We start from the raw sequence: 16,875 nt of genomic DNA on the forward strand, positions 1-16,875 counted from the left end.
ATGTATTTTTAAATTGCGTTTCAATATATATGTATTTTCCTAAATATATTCTTGGTTTGAAGCGAAAGAGGTAAAATCAAGATAATTTATTTGTTTTCATATGCAACATCCGTATTTTCAAAATACGGATTGCCAGATGGTTGCCAGACCTAAGCAATATATTGCAGTTTTTTCAATTGTTATTCAAGGGTTTATTAATCCGACACTTTTATGTTTCCGCTTCCGTCTTCAAGATTGTTCTATTTTCTCTTATTTTTTGCACTGTATCAAAACATCTTGGATATTAAGCACCATAAAATGAGATTTATATAACATAGTTTTGTTTTATAACACTTACGCGCGATGGTTTCTCGCTGTGTACTCTGTCGGGCGATCTGGCAGCATGAATATGTTTAACCGGTGAATATTAAACAAGATAAAGAAATAATGAACAAAAGAACAATGATCAAAACTCGAAAGTGGACAAAGAGAAACGATCGCCTTGGCGCAGTCGTAAAGAAGAAGAGTGTACGAAGCAAAGCACGGCTTAAATGTAGTACGCGGTATGGCAGAGGATGATTTCCGCGAATTCAGCTGAAAAATCTCGAAATTAAAAACTATATTCGAAATATGTGCTAACAAAATTAATAACCAGGTGGATTAAAAAGTGTAGTGAAACCCAATTAAAAAGATATATCAAATCCAAAGTTACAAGTTCGTGTTTATACACTTGTGCGTGTCATGAGTAACGAAATAAAGCACTAAACAAGAAGTAGATGCCGAAAAAGCATAGAGCGGAATGCAACGTCGGGGTAAGGGCAGAAATGAATGAGTCTGAAATTCCTAGAATTGAGACCTAGTAAATTCGCTGGTTTTTGGTATATGTGGTCCTAATAATTCCTGTTATACATAATTAGTAAAATACAAAATCTTTACTTTACAACAGTAAGTAAATAATTCAAATGATAAGAGTTGTACAGACACATTTGATAAGATGTAGACGCTAGAAAACCTCAATTGTTAAACCGCTAAAGGATATCTTATATTAAGAAATCAAAGATGATTTCACGCAAAAATGTGAAAGTTTGTATATTTTTATATGTACATAATTGCCTGATTTAATATAGTTACGTTCTGTGTTCACCGCAAAGTTGTAATTAATGTTAAAGTTAATCATTGCTTGTTGATCTAGCGTAGTCACCAGTCAAAATTGTTTTGTATCTCATGTAATGTTTACATAACATAATTAAACAGCTAACATATTTACTTAAATAAAAATTGTGTTTTTTATTATAGCCCGTTCCCTGTTGAAATATGTAACAGGTGCTAAATACATTTATAAATAGAAACAAGTGGTGCTTTATTCAGAATATAAATAGCTATAGAGTTTCCTTGGAATCCTAACATTTGCCGCAACCATGAACCGATCTACACATGGCAGCATTCGTTCATCTTCTTCCACAGTTTGCAGTAGCAAATCATTCCATAGCCGAATGGATAAAGTGTCCGAAAGGCTGTATGATATTGTGAAAAGCGGATCAATGGTGAAACGAGCTCAGAACAAAAAACGTTTTACACCAGTCAACTATAAACAACGATGGTTTGAACTGACCAAAAAATCATTATCTTATTTTGATACGGAAAACATTGAGGTAAGTCAGTCTATTCATTCAACAGTTTGTAGATAGATTTTTTAATATACAACACATACAAATTCATACATTACAAAGGAATGATCTTCCTCATTTAAAACCCGTGAATCATAATTTTCAATTACATCTTGTATATATATTTAATGCATGTAGTTACGCATAAAATGATAAATACAGTTGCACCTAATTCAGCTGAAACCCACGAATTTTGTCGTTCTGATTCTAGTGGCTTTATCAGACAAAATAAATACCGGCTGCAATGTATTTACACTATATTTAGGTAATGCAACATGTAGGAAATTGCCGGCCTGTTAGTATCAACCCTTATCTATTCCAAAAACTCACATATGAGCGTAATCGATAGCGGAGAACAACTTTCCATTCTACAATATGGTCGGTTTGATAAAGCATTATTTTGAGGGCAAATATTTATAATATTTTTAAGAGTTAATTGAATTAATAACAATCGGCGCCACAACTCAGCAGAACCTGGTTCTAACCACTATCATATTTTGTCATAGCGAACCAAGTGCAATTCTGTCATTGTCCAAGTATCAGACAAAAGTGTGAAAGCCACACATACATACATATATAAAATTAACACTTTTTTAAATTAGATATCCCGATTTTTATCTACAAAGAGCGTTCATATTGAAAAAAATATTTGTGATTTTTTTCTCCAAAAAAGATGGATTTGCACATCTGGCAATTATTTATTTGCATGATTCTCCTTTCTACATTAGGTTTTCCCAAGTGAAAATCTCTACATAGGGAAAACCCTCCCCGTTTTTGTTTTCCAATTGGTATACATGCGCATACATACGAACAACCAAGCAATAACCACCCGTATCCTGGCAGTTGAGCAGGAGTAAGTCTCTGTTTTTCGCTGCTGGGAAGAACATTTGATTCAGTTGCTTGTAATCGACGCGTGAACATAAAGAGAAAAGACATTTAATCACAAATAAATTTATATTGCTTTGTTGCACAAAACAAAATAACAGCTTTTTTAATAACTAAAAGGATAAAGTAATATTTATTTACTTTTACAACGTTTTATCGAGTCGAGTAAACTGTTCATCTGCTATGAGAACGGCCGATGTATTTTATATTATTGTTTCATAAAAAACAAAAAGTTTAAAGTGAAAATTTTCCTAACACCTTTTCCTACGCATAATATTTATACAAAATTACCAAAAAAGGATATGTTTAATGATTCGTATACACACATATGTACATTGTGGAAAAACACACCCAAATGCGCAGAGCAAAGTTGTGAGAAATCGCACAAAATAAAGTAAATATTATTCGGCATGGATTAACAGACACACAAAGTGATACCAGCTTAAGAAGTTTCAGAAAGTGTTTTGAATGAGCAAAATCCAGATATTTCAAATGAAAAAGATCAAACTTCCAAAAGCCCCACCCAAGTAAACTTGTGTATATGAAAAATTCTAGTATACGGCACCGGTCATTGAGAGTATTTATGTAAGTATTGAAAACAATTACAATGAAACAGTAGAACTCTTAGAAGTTGAATGTTCTCGCCAGAACTATAGTTTAAATATTGTAAGAAATTGTTTTTGAAAAAACGTATAAACATTCTCAACAACAAATAATGTTATATTAAAAGGGTGACTTCGTTGAGAGTTTATCACCAGGACAGTGTATAGTGAACATTTGGCATTCATTTACCACAGGATGGGGTGTCTATTCGGCATCACAGCAGTGCGTAAGCGACAATATGTTTGATACGTTGGATGGGGGTTCAGTGAACTCTTAACAAATATTGTAAATGAATGAAACACTTTACTCAGGTTCGCATTATAAATGTTAAGCGAGAATGTAAAATTATATATATTGTGGTTGTAATTATAAAAATAATATTTAAAAATATTTATGTATATAAGAAATATTTCATTTCTCAAAGTGCGACATATTATTGAAGTGCTTCTCTTTGCAGCGTCGCCGGGAGCGTGGTCGAGTTCCGGTGAAAGGTGTTCGACTAGTCGAAACTGCTATTGTTAGTGGGGAGGGTGGAGATCCTTTTGCACCAAACGTAAGTAAAAAGTTCAAATATACAAAATCGTCGATGTTAAAATTATTCGTTGTAGGGATTTCCATTTCAAGTTGGTTATTGTGAGTCCTCCAACGATCAACAACTATCAGGACGCTCTGTACCGCAATATATTTTATATTTACTAGCGAGTAGTGAAAGAGAACGTGATGACTGGATACGTGCCATAAGAGAGGGTTAGTGGTTATTCTATTAATAAATGTTTAAAATTTAATAAATTCATATTATTGCTTTGGTAGTTTGTGAAGAAACAAATACGCCGAAGTCATATCGTTTCCATCCAGGACTTTGGACGGGTAAAAAGTGGTCCTGTTGTAAGGGAATCAGTCGAGCAACGTTCGGCTGTCAAGCTGCGACCCATTGGTTGGAAGCAAATAATAATCCAAGTGAGTAGATCCAAATTTATACTTTATTTACAATGCGCATGAGATAAAGCATAATTTAATCTCTGGAGCATTTGTCATACTTTAATAATCTCATGCTCATCCATAGTGCTATCATAGTGCTTTCAAACATTTAATTTAATTTTATTTATTATTTAGTTCAAGATAAAAAGTCTTTAATACTGTTCCATAAATTTCATATCATAAATAATACATTTTGGTCCTGCAAAAGTAAAATTTCGTTTAAATAAAGTTTTTACGAAATTGTATTCAATGACTAAATATTCAGCAATATTAACATATGAACATATTAGGATTTATTTTTTATATGGAAAACTGTCAAACTGTTTGTTTCGTGATGTTACTATTTAATTGAGTGAGATTTAGTGAGTGAGTAACCGTTGAGGGATATGCAGGTCTTTGAGCATTTCTGAGCACAAGAAAGTCACTCAAATTACAAATCGACAAACCGGTTACGATCTTAGCCAAATTTATAAAAGAAAAAAATAAACTAAAAATAATAATAACTTTAGGAGAAAATCATAACTAAAGCAAAAGAAGTGATAATTGAGTGAAATAGCAAAACGGTGAAACTTTTGTTCCTCAGGTCTAGAGCCTATCTAGAGACTGGACGCTAGATCAGCAGGCTGTAGGGCAAAAGGCAAACGGGTTTTACATATTTTTTGTTTGCTGTATCTGTTTTGTTTTTTGGTTTTGTCTTTTTGATGTCTTACACATTTTACCAATAGACGAATTGTGTACAACCATTATATGAACCATTAGCACAGACACGTGCAATGAACTTGATAACTTTCAACTGTCGCTCATTTGTTGACTGTTTAGTGCTCATTTATCAAAATTATTTTCTTGTTTCCTATTGTAACAAAGGTAAATACATGTGTAGGTAAACATTGTTTGTTTGCCAGCACTGAAATTCTTGAAAAACGTTTGAAGAAAGACTTTACGATCTTACTGAAGTTAAGATTGTTATGTTCAAGAGAACTCATCTAACTTCAGTTGGGAGTTATTAAAAATATCTATACTTTTGTTATCTTCAATTCTTTATTCTCAATAATTTCATCATAAGCTGTAATGTGATCGTTGGGTCGAATTAAAAAAATATTTTCATTAGCTACTCTGTGTCAGAACTTTGTTTAATTTGCTTAACAACTCACCCTGTATTCGTGGAAATGTCTAAAATACATGCATATATGCGTGCATGCTCATGTAATTTCTTAAAATATCTTTGGAAAAGTTTGTCTTGCGGAGAGACCATGATCCATGATCGATTAGCTTTGAAATACAGGTTTGTACGAGTATACGATGTGCTTGGCTGTGTGCGTGTGTGTTAACGTCTCTGTTCACATCTGCAAAGCATAGTGTTCACCTTTTGATTAATGATTTGGTTATTTTATGATTCTAAACGTGGGAAATTAACCCGGGTAATAAAGCCTAAGACATTTCTCTTGTAGCTGACCACGCACTCTTCGTCGTAACATATAAAGTCACTTAACGTCCATAGTTGGCTTGCTTGATGAAATCAAATTTGGTGAAATTTTTATATTACATTATTTTATCATGAAAGACTATTTTTCTATTAGTCAAAGCTCATATATACACATAGACACACATAGATTTTTACATATGTATGCATACTATTTTAATATTTAGCCCTTAGGGTGCTAACGCATCCGTCATCTCTCGAAATTGATGTTTTTGCTTTAAGCAAATAGTTTTTGTTTCCTTTCTAATAAAATAATTATTTTGAGTAAATGAAATTATTTATGAAGATTATGATTCTAAAAGAAAATTCATATTACAACTTAAATTTCTTATTTTTATCAGAATACTTGATAATATTATTCACTTTCTGATAATTTCTTTAAAATATGCATTTTAAACGAAAAAACGTTGCACTTCCATACATACATATGTACATTTATACGTGTATAGGTTCATAAAAAAGTGATATATTCAAAATATGTACCCAACTACATAGAAACTATTGTTGGTATATCCTCAAACTAGAATTGCTAGGGGAATGACAGCGCCGAAATCGCTTTAAATACAAATCTTCATGCACCAAGTCATCGGGTGCGTTGAAAATCATGTGCTATTTAAAGTTCACACAAATGTGCAATGTGTGCATACATATGTAGGTGCATTAGTGTGGGTTACATACAAATATGTAAATAGATATGTATATGCATGTGTATATTTATGTAGCCAAACTTCTAGTAAAGATTCCCCCTTTTGAGAGTTCTTCGAAATTCTCTGCCCAGCCCAATTTATATTTCGTACTCCCTTCTTCCAAAAATTGTCGGCTGAGGCGACCCAACTAGTTGAGCAAGCTGGTTTGAGTAGAAATTGCTTTGAGAGGAAAGCAGTAAGCACTATCACTCGGACCGTAACACTTTGGTTTCAGTTTGCGGCGAGACTCAAGCGAATGTGATCGTGCTGCGAGACACCTCTTCGGCGCTGAAGTGTGTGTGGCATTGTCTGTGGCTCCGGTAAATCCATTGTTGTGCTAATAAAGTAAAAATTAACATACACATGCATACGGTACACTCGTCGGCGATTTGTATGTACACAAAATACGAAATATATGCACAAACTTGAAACGTGTTTAAAATGTATGATTATTTATTTGTATTTTGTTGTTGTTGTTGGTGTGTTGTTGTTAGTTGAGAAAATGTGAATAATGACATCTGTTGGAATTGAAAAACGACAGTTATGTCGGTATTTTTCAGCTTAAAGGCGCGAGAGCATTTAATTTCCCATATTTGAAACCGATTTCTGTGTTTACCACTTAATATTGGATCTTTGACGAGCAATGCATAAATACATAACTGTAATGTGAATGAATATCTAAAACTATGTCTTTAAAAGTCAAAATACAAAAATTACAAACGAGCTCTTTGTAAGTTTATAATTAAGTTTGTTTGTAGGTGGAATTAATAAGAAATGTGGTAGAAATTGCATTTACATGCAGTCAAGGCCAAACAAATTATAGTGTTCGTTTAAGTGTGGCCTTCGAATAAAATAACTTACATATTTCGACATATCCTCTTTTTCGAAGTTACAAATGCAAATGTGAAATTGTTCTGAAACGGTTTAGTGAATGGACTAATCTAGCCGCACTATTCCACCGAAAATAAAAAAGACATTTGAGTATCTTTGTGAAGAGGAGTACAATTTGAGAGATGAAGTACAGAGACATATGATCAAGTACACTAAATATATACAGGCATAGGTGCATGTATGTAAGAAATTAAATTTCATATCGTGAAACAATTTTCTCATGCAACACCTTTTCTATTGCCTTCGAAGTTTTATTTCGATAATTTGCACTAAATGAACATTTTCCTAAACCGGTTCGGTATTTTACCTGTTGCCTTCGCCACACGAAACTGCTTGAATGTATGCATGCAGCTTATAAGACTCGAGATGGATGAGCAGATAAGGTTTGGGCAATGTGTTGCTGTTCCTACGAACAAAAAGAAATGAAAAATTCATGTCAAACATTTTCCAAGAAAATGTGTAAAAACTCATCCAGAACTCATCACGAATTCGATGTGGGCTGTTTTATTATACTTATGTATGTTATCTATAGATCACTCAACAAAGAATGACTTTAGTGTGCGCTGCATTTATATGCTTTGACTTATTGTCCATACATAAACCGAAAAATTTGTAATTTCGTGTAAATAGAAAATAATAAAACGAAGGAATGTCTGAAAACACCGAGTGCAGACCCTTACGAGCGGTCACTGATAAACATGTCAAGCCACTCCTTAAACCACTTTCTTATTTTTCACCTTCTTCCTCTTTCTCCCTACTCAATGCTTGTTTTACTTCTTTGACTGCTCGCTTATTCACAACAAAAATATGTTAACTTTCCCTACGCAGGTAATTTTTTGGACTAAAGACAAATTTTTACATGCACTTAAGTACACACAAATTTATTTCAATGTGTCTCCTATTTGTTTATTTTGTGTGTAAACATAGCGATGTTGACATATTTGCGTACCTACACACTAGTGAATGAGGAGAAGACTGCAAACAAAAAAGATAAACGACTCTTCAGCAATCATTTGGTGATAACTTCTTCCATTTGCAGTGCATGCACATACATATGTATGTGTGTATTTAGAACAGCACTGAGTTTTTTAACCACAAAATCGGTGGAGTCTCCATACGTCAACACATTTTTTATTAAAGGACCTCATTAAAATTCATAATATTTGTAGATATGTGCGCATGTGCTAATCAAAGATCGCAATTAGTTTGCTCTCCGCTAATAAGTATTTGAAAAAATCGATTCTAGCGAACGCGATTAGTTACTAAAGAAAAGAAAATATAAACATTAAGCAAAGCTTACTCGGTAGTACCGTGGTAATGAAAGCCGAATTTATGCAGAGTCGGCTAAACAATTAATCAACATCTTGTGGTGCGCAAATGATTCCGTGTGTCAGCTTCACGGAAACCAGTGTGCTGGGCAATATGAAAGAACGTGTAAAAGAAATGAAAGTGTTTGGCTGTCGTTTAAATTTTTGGAATAATGTCGGACAATGTCTGCCAAGCTCAAAAGGTATGTACATACTTAAATATTACAGATAAGAAGTTAGGTTTTTTCAAGTAATCAGTATAAGTATACTAACAGTATAAGTCACACAATATGTTCCCAGCAGGAAATGTGCAAAGGCTGTCTCCAAGCCTGACAGTTGTCGGTACTGGAGCAATGTTGGTCCTGCTGCTTGCCTTCAGCATTTCTGTTGATTTTCAGATTATTTATTATTGCGGTAACAGCATGTTCCCAAAGTTAGGCAAATATTGTTGTTTGGTCGCAGCTGTTGCTGACGTCTTTAACTTATTTTTATTTGGTATGTGCGTATGCGTGTGTTAACTCTATAGAAATATATAAATATATATATATATGTGTGTGTGTGTACTATTGAGCTGCGAAACCAGAAGCGAGTTTTGCTTGTTTGTCATTGCCGTTGTTATTGTTGTTATTGTTGTTGCTGTTACTGCTTGTTGCTATTGCTGTTGTCGTATTACCAGATATATACAGCCGTGCGCTGAGTATTTTGTACAAATTGTTGAAGTTTATTTTTTATACTACCACCACACACACACACACACACACGAACATAACAACAATATGTATATGTATATATATAGATGTGTGTGTGTGTGTTTGCAGTACGCATTGTGTATGAAAGTTGAGATACTTCCACTTAAGTTTGTTTGAATGTACAAAGTGGTTTTTCCACTTTTTTACCGTTTCGGCCAGCTACTGTCGCACCAACTGGCGTTGCCGTTGACTATTGTCTCCTGATAGTAACTCAATTTAAGCGCAACTAAATCTGTGCCTGACTTCGCTCACAGCTCACAGCTCTCTGCTGAAGTGGCCTGTGAACAGTTGAACAATGAATGCAACAACAGCAACCACAACGACCGCAATAGATGCATAGACAGGCAGCACTAACAGCAGTAACAGGTTGGCAGGTTGGTTACTATTTATGTTTCTTCTTCTTGCCCAGTTGAGTTTTAACTTTTATTAATAGAAGATCGTCGTGCAAATCGTTGTGCAATGCCATCGGAGACATATATACACCTTTGCATATATATATAGTATTTTTCATGGCTTAAAAGAATCTAAAGCTAAAGCATTGGCGACGTTCAAACCCGATTATTAATAATAGAAAAATCAAAGGATTTAATTAACGCATATATAATATTTGATTAAATGAGAGCGATTGTGCGAAAGGCTTGTGAACGCATTCGTACTTTCAAAAAGCAGCCATTTTTCTTACAACAAAGCAACAATTTTGCTTGCAGAGTGGAAAATTGCACTACGCATAGTGTGTATATACGTAATATACGTAGTTTACGTAGACTGAAGCAATAGACTGAATGTGTTTGCAAAAGTGAAGTGAAAAGCCTTCGACGGTTAGCCATTTTGCTAAGTCGATGAAAACGGTATTTATTTTTCAAATGCGCCTATGTATGTGCAAAGGTTGAAAAAATAATTACTAAAATATACTTACTACCAATTTAACCCAATGGCGAAAATCCAAAGTTTTACCTGAAAGTTAACCGTTTCTTTAAAAAGGCTGAATTAGCCAAGTTGGATCCAAACAAAAACCAAGTGGAAAACTAAAAAAATTGCAGGTTCAATCGAAAATTAACCGAGGAAAACAGCACCCTGTACCGTGAGCGGATTCTATGTATTTTTTAACTTTAATTTCTTGTACTTCCAAATGACTTTTTCTCTTTTCCACTCGAATGTTGAAATACAAATTAATTCCTTTGTTGTTTTACGCTGTGTTGCTTCTAGTTTCTTCAAAAATATACACAAATATATGCTAGGTTATGTACATACATATGCAGATACATATGTATACGTTTTGAAGATGGCGCTCAGTCAATATAATTACCGCGGAGTGCCTTGCTGATGTGGTGTTCTTCAAGTGTTATTACTTCATTTATTTTTTTCTTCTTTTTATAACCCATCCAACTTAATGTCTTAAAATAATTACGGACGAATGCATATAGCGTTCGTGTGCGTTACGGCTTTTATGGTGTTTGGCTCATTGGTGAACTGTGTTTGAAGGTGATCGCGCAAGTGTAACCATTTGCTGCTTAGAAACATATGCTTGTGTGCCTTTTAAACCCAACGCACAATTTAGTTGGGTGCTAACTTTATGTTTCAATAGAACCACAAAACTGTGATACTGAACAAAAGGGTGTCTTTATGAGAAATTCAGCATCCATTGGTGCTTCTTGAACCTAGTTAAAATTAAATTTGTTAAATTTGAGCAATTGCAACATTCGTCCCAATATTGGGTAGATACTATTCCAACGCTAAATGTCCTAAAAGTAGACTAACAAATAATTTTCCCTTTATTTCTCTACAATAAAACTTCTATAACTCTAAACAAACACCCTCTGCATATAGGTGTATGTAGTTAACGCGCGCGAAATTTATATGCATTCACCAATACATTCGCACCCTCACGATCACTTTTCACTTGCCGTTAGCAGTCGCAGATCATACCCGCTCCAGACAGTGAATTGAGGAAAGCAAAGCAAAAGGCAAACAAAGCGCTATTGCCAAGTGTGCGCCTGCAACAAACGGCAAGCGTTTCCCTGCAAATTCATCATTCAATTGCTGTAGACGGTCAGCAAAAAAAAAAAACAAAAACGAAATAAAAAACATAAATTGAAAGTGAAAACTATTGTGTTTGTGCTTGTATTTGTATTTGTTGTTGTTGTTCAACACCTTGCGTCCGGCTGCAAGTGCATCTATCATCTGTACGAATCAACTGGTGCAAATATGATGCTTTTATCCGCCTTGAAGTTGGGTACGTTACTAGGTATTGTATAAAATGTGTGTTGATTGCGATCTAATTTGTTGTATTTGATTTCATTTCCATTTTCCTCATGTAGCGTTAGTAATTAAGCGAAGCGTATGTGTGCAAAATATGAGAAAGTTGAAAGCAAGTAGTCGTTGTGATATTGTGAATGCATCTGTATCCAGTGTCTTTCTGAGATTTCATTTTGTCGTCGTTCGGTGCTGTTTCAGCAGAAGCAGCTGTTTTAGGAATGTTGTTGCATCGTCTATTATGGCAAGTTGTTTTCTAGCGATGTGGACGTGCATAAGTAAAATGTTTTATATTTTATTTGCAATGTACCGTTATCGTTTACTTACGAGCATTTATGCAATGTAATCAGTAGAAGTTTTGTACAAAATCCACAACAATATTTATTGCATTCACCGGTTTTGTTATTTAATTTTTTTAAATATCCTAAAACTAATTTGTTTGAACGAAATCAATTCGGTTGATTCCAGCCACCGCACCCGGTTGTCGTGAGAACTTGAAAACATTTATTTTGTTATTTCATTTTTTTTTTTGGGTTTATATGTAGATCTCGCTTAAAACATTCAAATTAATTAATCTACTTTTTTCCCACCAAACAACACGTTCTGCTGCTGACGTTCTCAAATGGAACGATATTAAAGTTGAAGGCATAGATGCAAAAAAAAAAAAATAATGAAATAAAAATTAATGCAAATAAAGACAGGTTTTGACGTCAAAACAATACAATATTTGAATAACTGTAGCTTTCAGCTGAGGGCTTGTAGGTGGCGGTGGCTTGGAAATATTAATATTTCATAATGTTGATCATGATATTATCAGTTATGATATGTTCGCTACAATAATAGTGAGGGAATTCAATAACCTGACAAAGTTAAGCCTTGGTTCGAAACCATAATTTTTAGTTTGTCCATGACTTATGCAACTTTCTTCGCCAATTGGTGGCGACCTCCAACTGACGTGCGTTAAACCGACAACCGACATAAGTCGACAAAATGCCAAAATCCCACACTCCTACAATGAGCGCAAAGCAAAAGACATTATGTACGAGTGTACCGTTTTGGCAACACAGTTGCGCAATATTTTGATGGCTCACAAACTCCTACACCGGACGGCATTTGCTGTCGCTTTGTGTGGCCAATGTATGTAGCTAAGGCCACGCGTACATTTCGATGATACATTTTCAAAAGCACAAATTTATCCACATATGTAGTATATTGTATGATATTAGCAGTATGAGCATTTTCATTATCAAATAATTTCCAATTAACAACTCTAGACACGAGTTTAATATTTTATTCCATTTTCTTTTATAGGTACAGGAGGTTCTCCTGCCCAGAACACTACTCGTAGCAGTAGTCCGAATAACTCAACCTCAACCAGTCAATTTAATCTGCATCACAATAGTTCCGGCAGTTTGGGGAGCTCGACACCTACATCTGCACCGTTACAAGTAAGATCACTTTTTCGCAAATTGTTTCCATTTTACTATTCACAATTTGTTATTGTTCTTCTCGTGTTTAGACTTCGGTTACGACCTTTAAGCAATCACCAAATATTTTAAATAGCGGCGCTACATCGTTGGACAACACAATGCCGGGGGGTATTCCAACGCCGGGTACTCCAAATTCTAAGTCCAAGGTAAGCACAAGTACTTGCAATTAGTATTCTATATATCCCACTATGTACGTTTGTTTGCATTCCCAGGATAATTCACACTTCGTCAAAGTTGTGGTGGCTCTTTACCCATTCAAAGCAATCGAAGGCGGTGATCTATCACTCGAGAAGGTATTGTCGCGTCTTTATTTATTTATGAACAGAATGCATGGCATGCTATTATTTATGCGCTTGTATATTTCTTCATTAGAATGCTGAATATGAAGTGATTGATGATTCCCAAGAGCACTGGTGGAAGGTTAAGGACGCCTTGGGCAATGTGGGTTACATACCGAGTAATTACGTTAAGCCAAAAGCTCTACTGGGCTTAGAGCGTTATGAGTGGTATGTTGGGGATATGTCTCGCCAACGCGCTGAATCTCTTTTGAAACAGGGTGACAAAGAAGGTTGTTTTGTTGTGCGGAAATCATCGACAAAAGGTTTATACACGCTGTCCTTACATACCAAAGTGTGAGTGTTACATACCCATACATACAATACTCGTATATTCGAGACAACAATCAAATAATAATAATGTTTTCAAACCGTTATTCTTTGTATATCCAACAATAGACCACAATCTCATGTGAAACATTATCACATCAAGCAAAATGCGAGAGGCGAGTACTATTTGAGTGAGAAGCATTGCTGCGAGACCATACCCGACCTTATAAACTACCATCGACACAACTCCGGAGGATTAGCGTGCCGTTTGAAATCATCGCCTTGTGATAGACCAGTTCCACCAACCGCAGGATTGTCCCACGGTAAGTCGAGGAATCAGTATTTAATTGTTGTACTCGCTTCAAGCACGCCTATAAATCCCATACAGATAAATGGGAAATTCACCCAATGGAGTTGATGCTGATGGAGGAGCTTGGCTCGGGGCAATTCGGTGTGGTACGACGGGGAAAATGGCGTGGATCCATAGACACCGCTGTTAAAATGATGAAGGAGGGCACTATGTCCGAGGACGATTTTATTGAGGAAGCCAAAGTGATGACCAAATTGCAACATCCTAACCTTGTGCAATTGTATGGAGTTTGCTCGAAGCATCGTCCGATTTACATTGTCACCGAATATATGAAACATGGCTCGTTGTTGAACTACTTGCGTCGGCATGAGACCACACTCATCGGGAACATGGGCTTGTTGTTGGATATGTGTATACAGGTATGTGTCACCGATTAACTTCTCGCCACTTTGCAATTTGCAAATTTATTTATTGTATGCATTCCCCCGTCTTTATTATTGCGCTACAGGTCAGCAAAGGCATGGCCTACTTGGAACGTCACAACTACATCCATCGTGATTTGGCCGCACGTAATTGTCTCGTTGGTTCTGAAAATGTGGTAAAAGTGGCAGATTTCGGTTTGGCTCGCTACGTCTTGGACGACCAATACACAAGCTCAGGTGGCACCAAGTTTCCTATTAAATGGGCACCGCCGGAGGTGTTGAACTATACGCGTTTCTCTTCCAAAAGTGATGTCTGGGCATACGGTACTGATATATATATTCTAAGTGAACAATTCAGTTTCATTAAAACCCCTTTTTCGAATTTATCGTTTAGGAGTACTTATGTGGGAAGTGTTCACCTGTGGAAAAATGCCTTATGGCCGTCTTAAGAATACCGAAGTGGTGGAGCGTGTCCAACGTGGTATTATATTAGAAAAACCAAAGTCATGTGCAAAGGAAATATACGAGGTGAATACTTGTGACACACACATTCTTCTTACCAATATTAGAAGAAATGCAATTACTAAAATGCATGTTCTTGATATTTATTTTCACAGGTTATGAAGAAATGCTGGTCTCATGGTCCGGAAGAGCGCCCATCCTTCCGTCTGCTTAAGGAGCAACTGGCACTCGTCGCTCAAACGCTAACTGACTAAGCTTCAGCTGAGTTTCTCGATGCGGCAGCAGTGATTGTCGAATTATGTACTGAGTTAATTTATATAGATATTAGCAAAGTAATCGATGAGTGAAATGATAGAAAGGAGAGTAGAGTTTGCCAAAAGCTTATTCTTTAGAAACAAGTAAATGCTAAGTAAAGTAATCCAACTGCTAACATGAATTCGTAATATCATTCAACTTTACAAGTAGTCAATACTTTTGTCGGAACTAAACAAAAATACACGTAAATAAGTAGGAATAAATCTAAAACAAGTCAAATAAAATATAAAAAATATATAAAAAAAAAGAAACAATTTCATATTAAGAATCACGCTTTTCGCAAACGTGCGATACGCGAACGTATTCAAAAAGTTGTCAAGCTGACATCAATACATACATATACATATATGTACACACACACGTATATGAAAGCATCCTAAAATGTTTGTAATTTTTTCAACTAGCCAGCCACGTTAATTAAGAAATGAACAATTGAAAGAGAGATTTTTGAACTATTTTTAGTATGAAATAACGGTTTAGTATGCTTTTTTATTGTGCTTTTTACTTTTATATATACAAAAATGTACGTACGCATACAAAAACTAAAAAAATTAGATATAAACAATTCGAATATTGAAACTGATTAAATATAATGCCTATGGATATCTTAAATGTAAGTCAAGACGCCATGTATATTGTGAGAATTAAGTTCACGTTAAAGAATTTATGTATTATTTCATTTTTCCCCGTACGATTATATAATTACGGCGAGCAGAATAAGAGTAAAAAACAATTTAAAAAAAAACCGCAAAAGCGCATATACAAAAAAGCACAAGAATGATTTTTATAAAATACAAGTATATGCCTTTGGCGAAATATGACCTGTGCGCCAGCCAGGCAAACACTCACCGCTCAATTATTTGTTTTTTGGTTTACTATATAATTTCCATACACATACATACATGGATAAAATAAAAACATAAACATAAACACATATACATATTTTTAAACCGCATTGAGTGCGCATACTAGTAATTATGGATTAATATAAATTCTTTTGTGATTTACTTTTAATATTTCCGGATAAAAGTGAAACTTGAATGCACACTATTTGACTATACACGTATAGCGAACGCCCGTATTATACACTTACATACATTTATACATATGCATATGTATATGTGTGTATATAGAAAATTTTATATCTATACAGCTGTGCACTTTGCGATAATTCAAGTTTTGTTTGATAATTTTGTGAAACTATAATTTACATTACACTTTTGATGTATAATTACATACATATCTCCTTATTCATATACAAACATACATACACACATACAAGCATGTGTATTTATGTGCAATGCATTTGTATGACACGCAATATCTAAGCATTGGTTTTTTTTTATGATTCGTATTATCAATGTTTTAGTTGTATTTAAATTATTTTGTAAGATGTAATGAAAAAATAACGAATAAAAACATACATACGCGTTTTTATCAGCACATTTTTTTTAATTCAATCACAATGCCAAAGCAAAAGAAATATCTCTATACATGAAAACTAAACTCAACCATAAAGGGCTAAATTTATACGCCGAAAGAGTATAGCGGTGATTATAAGAGTAGACAATGGGAATATAAGTTATAAGCCTGCTTTGTTTTTTTTTTTTACTTCAAGAGTGGATGGACACCATGAACCTTCTTAAATATTATGAAAAAACGAAAAGGGGAAACGATTTTAGAAAAATCCTCTATCTTAGTTGTGTAAAAAAATATAAAACTAATCAAAAAACTAAAACTAATGTAAACCTCACAACATAAGAACTGCTCAACGATTGTGACTTACTTCGATT

At 34.7% G+C, this 16,875-nt stretch overlaps 1 protein-coding gene and 1 long non-coding RNA gene across 8 annotated transcripts; one reads left to right on the forward strand and one right to left on the reverse strand.

Annotated features, from left to right (window-relative positions):
• Positions 1-465: 465 nt before the first annotated feature.
• Positions 466-16,525, forward strand: LOC105209671 (tyrosine-protein kinase Btk29A). Of its 7 annotated transcripts, none has more exons than XM_011180207.3 (14): positions 466-791; positions 1,276-1,631; positions 3,592-3,687; positions 3,743-3,881; positions 3,945-4,091; positions 12,790-12,926; positions 12,998-13,114; positions 13,181-13,261; positions 13,341-13,600; positions 13,703-13,896; positions 13,962-14,302; positions 14,392-14,629; positions 14,700-14,833; positions 14,923-16,525. In XM_011180207.3, the coding sequence occupies exons 2-14, from the start codon at positions 1,398-1,400 to the stop codon at positions 15,019-15,021; spliced, it is 2,217 nt and encodes a 738-aa protein (XP_011178509.1). In that variant the 5' UTR covers positions 466-791; positions 1,276-1,397; the 3' UTR covers positions 15,022-16,525. The 7 variants fall into 7 exon arrangements, with proteins under 7 accessions (XP_011178509.1, XP_028894441.1, XP_011178512.1 ...); XM_029038608.2 differs by lacking the exon at positions 466-791 and adding an exon at positions 798-924; XM_011180210.3 differs by lacking the exons at positions 466-791; positions 1,276-1,631; positions 3,592-3,687; positions 3,743-3,881; positions 3,945-4,091 and adding exons at positions 6,482-6,598; positions 8,416-8,679.
• On the reverse strand, positions 8,401-12,793 carry LOC128920267 (uncharacterized). Its single transcript, XR_008470369.1, has 2 exons — positions 11,806-12,793; positions 8,401-11,734 (listed from the first exon to the last, which is right to left on the reverse strand). It is a non-coding gene; the product is annotated as an uncharacterized LOC128920267 (long non-coding RNA).
• Positions 16,526-16,875: the final 350 nt, after the last annotated feature.

This window comes from Zeugodacus cucurbitae, chromosome 3 (assembly GCF_028554725.1).
Source record: "Zeugodacus cucurbitae isolate PBARC_wt_2022May chromosome 3, idZeuCucr1.2, whole genome shotgun sequence".
Classification (NCBI taxonomy): Eukaryota; Metazoa; Arthropoda; class Insecta; order Diptera; family Tephritidae; genus Zeugodacus; species Zeugodacus cucurbitae.